Source organism: Scophthalmus maximus, chromosome 17, assembly GCF_022379125.1.
Source record: "Scophthalmus maximus strain ysfricsl-2021 chromosome 17, ASM2237912v1, whole genome shotgun sequence".
Lineage (NCBI taxonomy): Eukaryota > Metazoa > Chordata > Actinopteri > Pleuronectiformes > Scophthalmidae > Scophthalmus > Scophthalmus maximus.
The window spans coordinates 11590258-11605168 of NC_061531.1; the positions used below are offsets into that span (position 1 = coordinate 11590258).

Below are 14911 nucleotides of genomic sequence, written 5' to 3' on the forward strand. Positions count from 1 at the left end.
GCATTTGAATCCTTATGGCCAAAAAATCTTCACTTTGTAAAACCATAAACACGTCATAGTAATTACTTTGCATTTAAAGAATTACAAATATCAAAGTTCATGAACCTTGGGTCGGAGCTGTCAGAGGGAAGTTGCTTTGCTCTGCAGGGGCGAATTTTTCAATGAATGCTATTTAATCATAATATCTGTTCTTGAGCTGTCCGTCTTATTAGTGAACAACATCCGAGCATCAACCAACTAATGTTGTTTAGTGTTAAACAGAGATGCAAATTCCATGTAACTCCTTTAATCAAGCGCTGAGGACAAAATTGGCGAGGAGGTGAAGTTGCTTAATGCAGTCTGGGTGACTTCAAACTTATCATCACTTTTTTACTGTGATATGTAACTTCCAATTTGCCTCCCTGTGGAAATACTAATGGATTCAATTTATCAAATTCTTGATTAATAGACAAATTAACCTGTGACAACAAAGACACACAGACGCTCAAATGAGTGGCAATCTTCCGTTAGGACATTATAATAAACAATTAACACCTTGTGGTCACAAGTGCACACTGGTCAATATTGGAGTCAGCCAACTCAGAAATTTGGAACCATTCTAGATTTGAACTCTGAAACATCACTTCCACTCACCCTGGCAGGACTTGCCGGCCTGGCAGTGGGTCATGTGGTTGAGGACGTTCTTCATGGTGCGGCAGTGGGGCAAAGTGCAGGCCCTCACCTCCCCATTAGCCTGCTCCCGCCGCTGGCACTTGTGTGCATGGAGCAGCAGGACCAGCTGCTGCTGAATGAGTTTGCGCTTCTCGGGGTCGGCCGTTGGGCCTGCCGACACTCCTCCAGCCCCAGGGACCATGCCCACCGAGGCTACCTGCTGCTGCATCTGGGTCTGGGACTGCAGAAGGATGCCAACGTGCAGGTTAGACAGAGTTCAGAATATCAGACAGTTAGATTTAAAGTAAAAAGAAAAAAAAATGGAAACCAATAAATACAATGAATCAGCGAATAACTTGATGTACAACGGGGTTGGAGATATTAGAAAAGCAAAGGGGAGAAATTTAATGATGTAAAAACTCAAGGAAGAAAATGTGAAGTAAACAACCAAGAATGAGAGCAAAAAGGAAATCTACTATAAGATCAATTTTAACTTTACTATCTAAAATAAATCCATTTCCTGTTAGTCAGGTTTGTATAGCACCGAGATCGTTTTACTTTGTGCCATACTACAATATTTTTCAAAGTATTTTCAAATGTGTTATTTCCAACACTTAACCACATAAAAAAGAAAACAAGGGTTCCTTCATAACAGAAGAAAAAAACATACACCCTAGGAATGTGTATTGTACAGCTGCATTATGCTTACAGCACCAATGCCCCTGTGCGCATTTATGTTTTTTATTTTTTTATTTTATTGTCCTTTCACTGCCAAGTGCAAGACGCTGATATCGTGGACACAGAAACAAAAAATGGGGCTGGGACAAACGGACACTATTTTAGGATATTTAAGACATGAGTGACACACACCATGTTTGGTAAACTCCCAGCTACCTTCAGCTCAGCAGGGAATTGAGGCAGGTTGTTTGAAAGGGTTGTCTTGTTCTGGAGTTGTTGAGCGTTGACACCCGCTGCCCCCATCTGCTGCACTCCAGCCTGACCGTACTGCTGGCCAAATGGAGCTCCGGGCATTCCCATCTATAGTGAGCGGGCAGGACAGAGGGTGGTTAGAAGTGGTTTATGCAGCAAAGTATCACAGCAGATCTTTCCACCTTTACACTGAGTCTGTGTCAAAGCTTATGGGACGGTTTTTTTTAACTTTGGAGGAATATATGCAATTTTTGATTGAGGGCTTAGGTGCTGTGAGGGTGTGGTGGGGTATGCATTGGAGTAGGCATAGACAGCTCACTTTCCAAGTGGCCACTAGCAAGTCGATTCCTCTCCCGAGTTCATTCCTCTTGCATAAATATTTTCTCAGACAGTTAACTTGAATTTTTCAGACTCATCATCTGTGACAGCTGTAATTCCTGGCTGATAGACAGATTTTCTTCCTAGTTTATTTATGCGAATAGATGCAAAGAACTTTTGTTCACTCCCCTCTGAACATGTCACACCATGCTTCAGAAACCCCTGCAGGTTAAACTGGACTAAACCAAACACAAAATAGACTTAAACACACTCTCTAACCAAACAACATAAAGGCTACAAACGACATATGATGCATGAACACAGTGGGCCGTAGTTAAACAAGAAAAAATTTAATTCATAAATATAAGTTCTGAAATATAAGACCACCATCATTTTTTTCAAATACTAAGTTTCCAAAAAATATATATTGTCTTATATCAGGGCAAATGCGGTATCCTTTTTCTCAGCACACACATTTTTTTTCTTCTTTAGATTCAAATCAGGTGCCAAGCAAAAATGCTAAGTGTTATAATGTTAAGGAAAATCCTGAAATCAGTGGAAATGATCTTGGCTTCAAAAAGTGAACAGGTCCCTCTTACATCCTCGAAAAATTAAAAGAGGTATTTCAATCTCTCAACTGCCCTCAGCATGCAACTGTCTAGTGCCTTTGCCTGCCTTTCTCCACGGTGGCCAAAGCGGCAGCCTGCTTCGCTTCGCAGTCGCTCCTCACTGCCGGCAGTGCTGAGTGCTCAGGCAGGCAGAGCAAGCCCAACCCAGCGGAGGGAGAAGGAGGGAGGGAGGGGGGGGGGGAGAGAGAGAGAGAGAGAGAGAGAGAGAGAGAGAGAGAAGCGGTAGTAGACGCACATAGAGAAAGACCAGCTTGCTCAACAGCTGAGCGGAGCAGAGCACTGCACTGTCTGCTGCCTGCCCCTCCCCCTCTGCTGCACAGAAACACACGGATGCTTGCCTGCTGCCTCCCTCCCGTTCACACTGCCTCATCCGACTCTCCCACTTGATGATCAGTACTTATTGCGGAGGAGCGCAACCAGGCTAGAGGACGGCACTGTCACACAGGAAGCTGTTAGTGGATTCCCTCCTGGCATGTCTGTCTGTCTGTCTGCCTGCCTGCCTGCAGACAGACCCCCCCCCCGTTCAAAACAACGCACAAACGCGCTCCTCTAAACATGATTTACAGCTCCATTATCAAAGTCCAGAGGCCCAGAGAGAGACCATAAGCCAGACAGGGCAAGAGAGAAAAAAAGTATGGAAGGAAACAAGTGGAAAAAAAGCAAATAGAAAAGGAAAGAAACTTAAAACAAGGAGCAACATGGGTAGTTAGTTCCTGTGCATCATGTCTAGGATACCATAGTATGATGGCAACGTAAAAATAAAAAAAGCTCATCTGACACACATGCAGTATAACGGTATAACGTTTTGTTGTCACCTTTACATTTTTAGTTAAAAGGTTTGGTTGCTATCAAGTCTAAAATGTATCTTTATAACTATAGTAATAGTTTTTCTACTATAAGACAACAAGAAAACTTTTGATAAATAAAATAACATGATTTTTTTTTCATATGTAAGAAGGAAATAGACTAGTTAAACGGCAGTGTCTCCCCTTATTACATTCATTTTAATTTTGCTGATGCTTTTGTACAAAGCGACTTACAATCATTGAGGCAGGTAGCATTAAAGGGGCAGTAAGTGATTCTAAAGCAAAACACATTTTGTAAAAATCAGCAAATATTTCCTCACAGTCTGCTAGCTGTCGGTTCTGTGCGCCGGAAAAATATCTGGGTTTTCGGGTCAGCAAATCAAAAACGAACAAAAATTGGCCGAACTGCACCACACAACACTGCGAGCAGTTTGTAAACATTATTTGTCAATAGGGCTGGGCATAATGGCTGAAAACTGTATCACGATATAAGTGTTTCATATCGGTCGATATCGATAATTATTGATAATGTTTATGACCTAAGAAACACAAACACGAGCCAACGACATGGCGCAATCAAACGTGATACTGTTACATGATTGGCTATTAGGCGTGTCACTCCATACGTTGCTAGGTACCAGAGGACAAGTGCCGGCGTATCTAGCGGCCGGCGTAGCTAGACTCTTTGCTCCGGTTTCTTCCAACGAGGAAAAAAAAAATTATCGTTCTATCGAACGCATTTTATTGCGTTTAACCCTAACCCTATTGATATTGATTACGTGTCTATCGCGATACATATCGTTATCGTTTTATCGCCCAGCCCTACTTGTCGAACCGAGCCGTGTTGGCGGGTTACACTGCAGCTTCGCGGTTTTGGCCTAATGGCTTAAGGCCCGGTCTCCCATACCGAGGACCCGGGTTCGCGGCCGACCAACGCAGGAAAATCGCAACAATGACAACAAAGAGTTATACAAGCTTTCTCCAGAATCGCTTCCAGCCCCTTTAAGGATCTTCCCTGGAATTGAACCCCGCACTTTTGTACCAAAGTCAGAGGTATAACCCACTAAGCTTTCCCAGCCACCTTACCTTAGCTTGAGAAAAAAAATCTGTTACCTAAATTCTGTCACTCATCAATTTGAGCTGCATGTCAGTCCCTCCTGTGTCATTTATGGTCAGGTTTCTCTTCACTACATGCAAGTTCGAAATAAGAGATCAAAGCCAACCAGTCCAACTACTGACCAATCATATAACTGGATAACCAGAGTCATCATTCTACAGGATCCTGACTGGGACAAAAGAGTTTAGAGTAACGTGACAAATAATAAACCGCAGCATTAATTGAGCTAAACAGTGACCGCCCACTTTTAGAATGGCTCCCTCCGGAGGTGAATTTCTGATTCACTCACTCCATTAATGTTTCATAAAATTCTTTATATATAAAAAGAGTTTTAAGCCTGGAGCCATGGCAATAACTCACGAGATGAATAGTTACCATAAAACATATCTGGAGCATGTGTCCCTTAAACCAAATTGACCTGCATGTATATCAGTATTTTTGTACTGATATCATAATCGATTAAAAACACACACGCACGCGTCTCTCCCCACACACACACACACACACACACACACACACACACACACACACACACACACACACACACACACACACACACACACACACACACACACACACACACACACACACACACACACACACACACACACACACACACACACACACACACACACACACACACACACTCAAATCTGTGCCTTTCTCTCGCCCCATCTCCTCCTTTCAACCACTGACCTGACGTTTCATCGAGATCTAAGAGTGGGGGGGACACACAAGACCTAGCGTGTCGATTTAACCTTGGTTTCCTGTCAAACCACAGAGCCATTAAACTCTCAGAAACAGGGGCACACATTTTCTCACTTTGAGCAATTCAAAGTCAGTGAAAGTAAAGATATTCACACAGATATAGAACCAGTAGCACGCCATGGAAATAATTTTTCATTCACAAATAAAAACGACAGTTTCACTGTGTAGCAGCACCATGACACAGCTGCAGCTCGTTGCATTTATATAATTTGTAGTGTTTGATGAGTGAGGTATGCAGTAATAGACACATCAGCATTGATCTGTGAGAAAACTCTCTGTTGGGCCAAGTTTGACCCATAGTGATCGAGCCCCTCAGATAATTGTCTGCTTCCTCCACCAGACCCAGGAAGAAAAAGTCGATCAATACACGGTTAGGGGATGATAACCGACGACATGACAGCGACTGGGGTTGGCGATTAAAATAATAATTATCTTGATACTAAAATGGGAATCTCTGAAACACGTAAAGGTAGATATCTTGAGAACAAAACCTATTACATTGTCAAATCAGAGCTATTTCTAATCACTCATATGACAGTCCATTAATAAGGCATTGCCCGTTTCCTAAACAAATGCACAATGGGGTTGGAGATCTTTGCGAATCTCAACATATTCTATTGCTTCGATGTCAAAAGTAAAAGAGTTAAAGAAAACAAGCTCTTCTTCATAACTACTAAAGTGTTAAAAATAAATCAAACTTAAACATCAGGAAATTGGTATGTATAACTAAGGTAAAAACATGTTGCTGCTCTAGTTATTAGGGTATTTTAAATATCTGCTGCCAGTGATGATGCTCTGTCCATATATTATAAATGCGAGTACATACTGGACAAACCATTACAAGTTAACATTTTGTATATTTGAAACCGTGCCTCGAATGGTTGAGCTGTCATGTGATGTACAGTAGTTAGTATTTCATGTGCTTGAATGATCTTTCATGCTCTTCTTGTACTTTGCTCTGCAAACAATTGGTCTCTTGTGACACTAATTAAGTTGAAATTCTCACCTTATTCATGTTTCCTGCCTGCTGAGCATTCAACATATTGTGTGCACCCAACTGTGGCCCTCCTTGGGTGAGTGTCTCTGCCAACACACTGCCTCCAACACCAGGTCCAGCACCCACTTGTGCCCCTTGCATACCTTGGCCCTGGTATTGCATGCCAGGACCAGGTCTACCACGGCCTGCTGGTCCCAGAGTCCCGTTCATCACCTGTCCAGTCTGGCTCATGATCCCGTGACCTTGCCCACTGTTCAACATGGCCTGGTTAAAACCCATGACTGTGGTTCCATTGCCTTGTCCAGCAACTCCTTTCTGGGCAGACTGGTGATTGGGGGAGCCCTGCCCCAGTGGACTTTTACCAAGTACAGAGCCTAGCTGGCTTCCCACCATGCCACCCTGTTGGGGGCCACTTCCCAAGATGGAAGAACTTCCCGGTCGCAGGAGCTCTGATAGCTGCTTGTGTTTGGCAGCGGCATCGGGAACGATGGAGTTGAGACCAGGACCCCCTCCACCTGGGCCACCGTTAGAGGACATCCCCATTCCCAAGTCTCCATTGGGAATGAGCTCATCTGGAAGGTTGTTTTCCAGGTCAAAAAGAGACACAAGATCTAAAACGAGAGAAAGGAAATAAAAATTAGCCATCATCAATGACACATAACCTTTAACCAGCACAAACTAAAAACAAACTGCTAACCACAAATCCCAGAAAAGACATTTGTTTCAAGAGAGAATTTTAGTAGGGTTTTTTCAACTTTTGTTACATTCAGATTAATCGGACGGCATAACATTATCATATCACTATCAGCCTTAAAAAACTAAGAAATTGTTCAGCCTACAGCACATGCAATGTGCAAATGCAAAGATGGCAAACATGCATATGCACAGAATTACTCTTAAGCAGTTCAGCCACTGCAGTAACTCTAAAGTAGCACTAAGTATTAGAAAAAAGTGCAGAGGAAAAGCTTTTGCTCTGTAGCTTAGAGCACTCTTGTGGCTGTGCAGGAAAAGTCAACATGAACACTCAACACACACTGAACATTAATGAAGGTTACAGTCCAAATCACGCGTCCGTGCCAAGGTCCTTCACGTGCAGGTGTGAATGTGCCTCTGTATGTCAGCCAATGAAGAGTTTACCAGCACAACGGCCACACCCCCACACATGCCTAGCTCAGTGTTTAGGGCCAGTGGCTTTGTAAGTCTGGAAAGAAATCCAGCATGTTCCTCAATGAAATATGGTGGCAATCAAAAAATTTATTCAAACATTACAGCCTCAGGCTTTCATGAAATGCCTGAGCTGTTGGGGCTTAAGGTTGAAGCAACAAGTACAGAGAGAGTACAGCAATAGTCATCGATAGTGCATAGTTGAGAGCAAGCACCTGAGACTTGCCTGAGGCCAATTCAGCGACAAGATTGAGACCACGCAAATTTAAAAGGTAAAGTAAGGGATTCTGGAGAAAGACTGTTTACATCTGAACTCAACAGCACAACAAACACATCCCTCCCTTTGGTGCACCTCTAAAAGCCCCGCTCCCCAAATTCAACACATTGCCAAGGCAACAACACAATGGCAAAAGATTGTTTTTACAAAACTACAGTGACAGAAGAGAGGACCGTGGGTTTGTAGCTAAGTGAACAAGTAGGTAATGTTGCCTGACTTAGCATCTTGACATCCAAAGCACACAAATCTACTGTGCAAGCAAGCATGTTTTTCTTTGTGGCTATAAAACCCTTTGCACGTTCTACAAACACCATGATACACGGCCAACAACGAGACAGCAACCTGTTGCTGCAGTTGCTGCAGCAAAACTAACATACAGAGGAAAAGAACATTTCCCGGAGCAAGTACACCAGCTGTAGACAGCGTTACTCACAACTCCCCTGCTACTATAGCTAACATCACACCGGCAGCATATTTTGGAAAACTAGAGAATAAACCAAATGTCATTGGGCAGCTAATTTAATGCTATGTGTCTGAATGCCAACTAACCACTTGGGATGAGCCATCACAAGACAAAACCAAACTGACTATGGCTCTATGAAACAAACCAAAACTAATGTCACCAACCTGTCCAACTGAAACAGAGCAACCTACTCATCTGTCTCTGTGCTTTCCAACTCTCTGAGGTCACGCCACTATATTCAGAACAGGCCACTGGGTCTATCGAGGCCACTCCCTGTGCGCCGCCGGAGCGTTAAATGAGCCACCACATCTGTGGGCCGGTGAACTGTCAAACAAAATCCATTAAGTTTTTACCAGCCCCGTCAGTCTCTTTAACGGCCCTCTCTACGTGCCAGTCATTCGAGATGCGGGGCGAGCGGATAAGTCCAGGGCTGAATTTATTTCCCAGTCTGACTCTGCAGTCACCAACATTGGAACTCCTCACCAATATTCATGTAGTTCTTTTCATTTGCCTGATCGCACAATTGAAACGCACAAAAAAGTGACTCACACCAAAAGACCACGTCTCTATGTTAAAGTCTCTAACCACAAAAAAACACGAGAAAAAATCTATTTTTTTTGTTTTGATTTACAGAGCCAGTGCTGAGCTGAAAACATACCGTGAGGATGTATTCGCAGATTTTTTAAAAAGTGTATTACTTTAGAATTGCTTACTGCCCCCTTAAACCTTCTCATTCAACTCAAAATTTTCCGTTCTGAATACTTTACTTTTAAAATACACTTCACTGTATACAAATCTAAAAATGTCCCAACGCAGCTAGCATTATTTGAGATGGGGCACCTTAGAATTATGAACATGTCAGAGAATAGTTGCAACTGAAACAATTAGCGAAAGCAAATTTAAGTTAACAAATTTGTTTTTTATTTGATTTGATTAGATTCACAGCACAATTAAAACCTTTAGCATTCTGGTTCATAAGAAAAGTTATGATTACTTCAAGATGTGCAAAATTAGCAACACTGCACTCATAAAGCTGGGGCTGCAGTCATTTGCTGCACCATGTTTATGTAAACCACAGCCATTCAGAGACATTGACAAAAACAAAATTGGGGAAGCCTACACAATCCCTGGAGCAGAGAGTGTTTTATTCAGATTTTGCAGACAGGTGTATATGAAATATCTGACAGTATTGTTCCAGAGGATATAAGCATGCAGTGGATGGGTGGGATATGAAAGGTAAGAGCAGAGAGAGGAACAGGGTAGTTGTACAGAGGGCTATGGGGCAGGACTGTTTGGGTTGGCTGACTGGCATCCTGTGCCAATCACCCCTCTCATCTCAATCAGTTCCACCTCAGTTGAGACATTAGCCAACTGATCTAGCGCATCTTCTGCCAATGCTTTGCCAAGCTGGTGACAGGCAACATTTTAACGGTCGGCCGCGTTTGAGCATGTGCTGACGCCGGTTGGCGATCATACACACAGGCCAGACAGAGGACCAGGAAACCCCGCGAGGTAAGCAATAGCATTACAGAATCGCTGCCCATCTCTCACCTCTGGCGCCGACACGCCACTCAGGCATACAAATGAAAACTAGCGTGACACTTGCCTGTGGCCACAGGGGCAAAGTCATAGACACGACTAGAGAACCCCTAAAAAAAACCCTGAAACACATTTACATAAACATCAAAGACAAGCTGCGAATCTGTGGCTGTGAGCAACAGCTACGTGGGCACTGGACTGGATGTGGCAAAAAGAGATGTCTTTCCTATCTGTCAGACAACCAATAATGCAAAGGCTTTACCAATAACAAACACGACTCAGTAAGCCAAACCCAGAAGGGCATTATGTGACTTCCCAACTTAAGCAAATACTTGATATAATTATTTGAATCTTAGCAGAAACAGAATTTAGAAATTTTATCAGTGACAAAAATCTTGCCGGTCCAATCACAACCATCTATCTGATAATGGGCGGGGAGAAGCGACTATTGTAAACAACCAAGATGGCTGCTGCTGATGAACGAGTATTTGAATAGAAGTACCCGATATTTTCAAGTGTGTGTGGTAGAAGTGTAGAGCATACCATCTTACATTCATGAAAACCTTTGTTATCAAATTTGTTTGGAAAATTTAAGTTCTACACACAGATTTCCAATTCAAAGAAACCAAGTGAATTTAAGGATGCAGAAGCAAGATGCAATGTAGAAGAGTGAGGCTGCAAACTACAGAACAGCCTCCCAATTTCCTCAGAATTAGGGTTTTTTGTTTTCAACTCAAGATAAGAAAACTGTGCTTACCCCCCCCCATCTGCACCCTGGCACTTAAAAATCATCTCAGTCTACTTAAGACTCTGAGCCGCATCCAGGACTTCAAAGAGGGCAGGACTACAGGAGACGCTGTGCAATGTCATACTGAACGTGTGTGCTGTGTTTTGAATGTGTGTGTGTGTGTGTGTGTGTGTGTGTGTGTGTGTGTGTGTGTGTGTGTGTGTGTGTGTGAGTGCGTAGTGGGGGAGGAGGCCCGGTGTCGGGGGTGCTTTATTGCCCAGCGAAAGGTCCTGTCGCCCCTCTGAAAGGATGTGCTACCTTGGCTGAAGACCGAGTCCTGTCAGACAGCTAGATAATGCAGCCATCCGCAGAAAACAAGACAGACCAGACAAAGAAACTTCTCAGTCAATTCCAAATGGCAGACAGATGTTTTCGAAATATCCACTTCAATTGGAATTAAGTAACTGTACCAGTGTTCATGAACTCTCTTGAAGATGAGAGTTAAGAGGTGGCTGCAGTGGTACAATCGACAAACTGAATTCACTGAAATCAGATGGCAGATGCGTTTTCAATGCTTGGTGCTACCAACTGCACAACAAATACCCGCAAGTATACGATTTAAACACATGCAGGCATAACAAGTATGTGCTTATAATATAGTGGAATGTTCCCAAAACTGGAGGGTAGAAAAAATTCAAGAAGTATTTTTTTTTAAGCTTTTAAAAATAGTGAAACTGGTGCCCAACAGCAACCATGCCATTGTTTTCCAGCGTTTGTAATTTAAAAAATGTTTAACTCACAAATATGCTCATGTGATTGTAAAAGTGAAGGGAGTTCACTCACAAGTTGAAAAGATTTGAAAAAAGCTGCAATGAATAGTAACTAAATAGTAATGCCAATTTCCATAAAAATGAATAACCCCAAAAAGTCTTTTTTTTCCTTCATATTTTTGAAGCAAACTTTCTTCCTGGCGTCACTTTAACCAATGTCTCAGACTTTTTTACCTTTCTGTTTTGTTTTAGTGCAAACAAAAATACTAAGACAGAAAGTAAGACAGAATTTTTTTTTTTTTTACCACCGAGGTGGAACTGAAATCCACTGATTACAACGCTTTGTATTCACAGCTGGTAATCGAGCCGGGAGTGAATAAGAATCAGAGAGTGAATGCAGGTAACTGCATCATCATTTCCAAACATTACAGTTTCTGGCAATACACACTAAAAAGCATCACAGGTTTTGTCAAACAAAAACTGGGCCAGCAGTGCTTCTCCATAGCAGGCACTCCTTTTTAAAGTGCGAGTCCATTGTCCATGTAACATTTAAAAAAAATAGGTTCATAGATGATGATGGGTCCTGGTTAGAAAACTGATTCCCAAAGTTCAGTTCAAGTTTAAAGAAGTCACCAGTCTTGCCCTGGTGCCATTTTTATCAAATTATAATTGCTCACACACAACCATAATGTCATAATTTTAACCTCCAACCAGATGGGTTGACAGACAGCAAATCCTTGGCGTCCGTCAAACGAGAGCCATCTTTGAAAGCATACCAGCCTTTATCTATCTATGTCAAAACTTTAAGTGCTCAACTTCAATCCAGTGATTAGTAATGTCACTGCAGGAAACTGATGAAATATTGACTCACATTCGCAGATAAACTACACAGCTCCAAAAGACTGCTAGTGAATGTATGTAAATAAAAAGGGCTAATAAAATATATAATCAAGATCTGTGCATTATTCCCTGAAAAGTTTACGAAATTTGGGGGAAAAAATGCTGACATTAAATGTACGCTTGGGAAAAAGGGTCACTTACTTGTCGAACAGTCCAACTGGTCCATGCAATGGAGCAAAGTTGCTCTGCAGGTTGGACCGGTGAAGAAGCAGACCCTACGGCTAGTTCCTTCTACACTCGGGCTCATCGCGGCAGCAGTTTGTCTCAACTCTATGGCTGATGGTTTCGCACACTTACTGGCCAATACATTGGCAGCAGGCAAGCTGGATGTTGGTTACAAAAAGAAAGATCCCCCCAGTGTGTTGTCTCGGATAACTCAGCGTGGATCATGTGGATCATTCCGCTAAAGGAAAAGGAGTTGGTAGTCGTGCTGTCAAGTATCTGCTCTGCTGTAGTGTCTGTGAGCAAGGCACTGAATCCAATGCAGCTCCTGTGATGCAGAGGCAACTACGAGTTCCTTTAAGTCCGATCACAACAGTCATACAATGGTCCGGTTACTGTCAATGCAGGTGATTCAAGGCAGAATCAGCCCCAAAGAGATGACAACGAGAAAAACTGTTAGAAGCCCTTGCAGCCTTCTACTCGCACGTGTCTCTGAGATGTTATAATGGATTATGCATTATTGTGTTTTCCTTAAAACTTTACTTTTACCCCCCCCCCCCCCCCCCCCAAGACAGAAAAGTTGGGCGCACACCCTTGAGTTTATATCATTTTTTTAAGTCACGTGTGGAAATCCCTGAAAACAATCTTCGTGCGACTGAAGTAGCTGATGGTCGTCACCCACCGCGGTGCCGACGCGTCCATCTTCTCGCAAAGCAGCGGCGTGATCTTGCGGGGCACACTGGACCGCGGGGCGGAACAAACCTCTGCACAAAGTTGACAAAAGAAGGGGACGTCCCGTCCTTACCTGGGCCGTCTGATCCCGAGAGAGGCGAATTCAGCTTGGGTCGCTTCGCGCTGGGGGGTCCGACATCCAGCAGATTGTCGGCCATCCTACAAATGTCGTCACGCGACGATGATGAGGAGGAGGATGATGATGATGATGATGATGATGATCCAGGAGAGAGAATAATAACAACACCGGGGACAGCCCCACGGCTCGTTACCTTTCCTAGGGTCGCTCGTTAAAGAGCAATTTCACCGGGTCTTTTCTTCCCCCCCCCCGCCCCCCCTTCGCTGACGAGACTGGCGAAACTGCTGCCTGGAGAAGAAGGGTTTCAAAAGAGAGGCAACAGCGCCACGCATCGCCGCCGAAGATCACCCCATGATAATCCAACACCCGACACCCACATAATTATCCCCAATAATTGCGTCCAAAAAAATGATTTCGGTTCGAGAGAAAAAATAAATTAATGTCAATCATAAAATTATTACGCGGAGCGCGAGGGGATCCCTTTCTCCGCAGATCGCCGCTTTCGCGTCTGTACGAGAATCATTTTTTTCGCCGTCGAAACGAGCAGCCATAAAATCGCATTCGGGCTTAAATAAAAAGAGCAAAATTCAAAGAATATTTCCTATGAGGCGGATTATTTTTCTCGCCGCTGTCTCCCGGTAAATACAGCGGGTGTCGGGACGGCGGAGCGGCGAGAAGCGGCGCTCGCTGAAAGGGAAATCAAATATACAGTGGGCTGTCGAGACGATAAAAACCCACGCAATCCTCACATTTTCGCATTAATGCGCAACGGAAGAACTAGCGCTTCGCTTTTCCGCACGAAAAAGGCCGTTTGGGGCCGCTCCCGGTGGCTCGGGTCGGTTTTTAAAATTAATGCTCCCCCCGAAATCCCGATTCCGAGCCGCGTCAAGATGGCGGCTGTTGATTCCTCCGATACAAAAAAAAAAAAAAAAAAGTTTTTTTTTTCTTCCCAGCTAGACCGCGGGGGGAGGGGGGAGGGGGAGGGGGGTGTCGTGCCGTGACGCCCTGACGTAAACCTGTGTCCCACCGTGCGTCACGTGGACGTGCGCGAAGTTGCACCGTGAAAAGAAAAAGAAGAAAAGAAAAATTCCTGTGTCACTTTTACAAGAAGCAAGCGTGGAAAATACATATCTGAAAGACAAAAATAAGTAAATATGTTCTTAGGGGTAAATAAGTAAAGTATACTTTCCAATCCCTATTCCTACCATATTAGAACATTTTGAGGCAGTAATACTAAATTGTGCATTTTACAGGCAAATATTTGACAATTCACAGCTTATTTTTGATTCAAAAATTTTGCACACAGCATGTAAAATTGATTCATTGCTACATTAGACTATACTGAATAGTATGTAGAGACAAACCAAGAAAACACCGTAAAAATGCATCAATATTAAATTAATAATCTCAAGGAGTAATGCATAATGATATAAGATTCTGTTAAAGGGGCATTCTGCATAATTCATGCTTTTGGAACTTTGAGCAAGTTATGCTAATGAGACATTCTAAAATAATTTTAAATGCAGGCGTTAACAGAGTAATTATTATATACCAGTATTCACTTTAGTTATGTTTTCAAAACGTTCTTCTAAAACTGCACATTACAGCATCCCATAAATTAGATTTAGATGCATTTTTTTCATGTGAATTAGCAATGTATTAGCAGCAAAGGTTATATCAATAGGGTTCCTTAAATTTAACAAATGATTCTTAGTGGAAAGAGCACTGTTCAGAAATTTCATCATTTCAAATTTTCCTGTTCATAAAACATCTATATTCAACCAAATACGCCAAGCAATCTTGTTGGTCTTGATACCTAAACCAATTGTAAAAGTATTTAGTAAAAGTAAAATTAGAAAAAAAAACTTATTATGCAGTATAA

General features: G+C 42.8%; 1 protein-coding gene across 8 annotated transcripts in view; it reads right to left on the reverse strand.

The window, feature by feature from the left end:
- The window catches only part of crebbpb (CREB binding protein b), a 28066-nt gene extending 14120 nt beyond the window's left edge, over positions 1–13946 (reverse strand). For 5 of the 8 annotated variants that reach the window (XM_035614211.2, XM_035614215.2, XM_035614210.2 and 2 more), the window contains exons 1-4: positions 13024–13946; positions 6226–6827; positions 1522–1689; positions 634–892 (exon numbers count right to left, since the gene is read on the reverse strand). In XM_035614211.2, the coding sequence (XP_035470104.2) occupies positions 634–892; positions 1522–1689; positions 6226–6827; positions 13024–13108 (1114 nt within the window). In that variant the 5' untranslated portion in view covers positions 13109–13946. Of the gene's footprint in view, positions 1–633; positions 893–1521; positions 1690–2574; positions 3549–4447; positions 4854–6225; positions 6828–13023 lie in introns of those variants that run through there. The other 3 variants (XM_035614213.2, XM_035614218.2, XM_035614217.2) reach the window with 3 other exon arrangements.
- Positions 13947–14911: the final 965 nt, after the last annotated feature.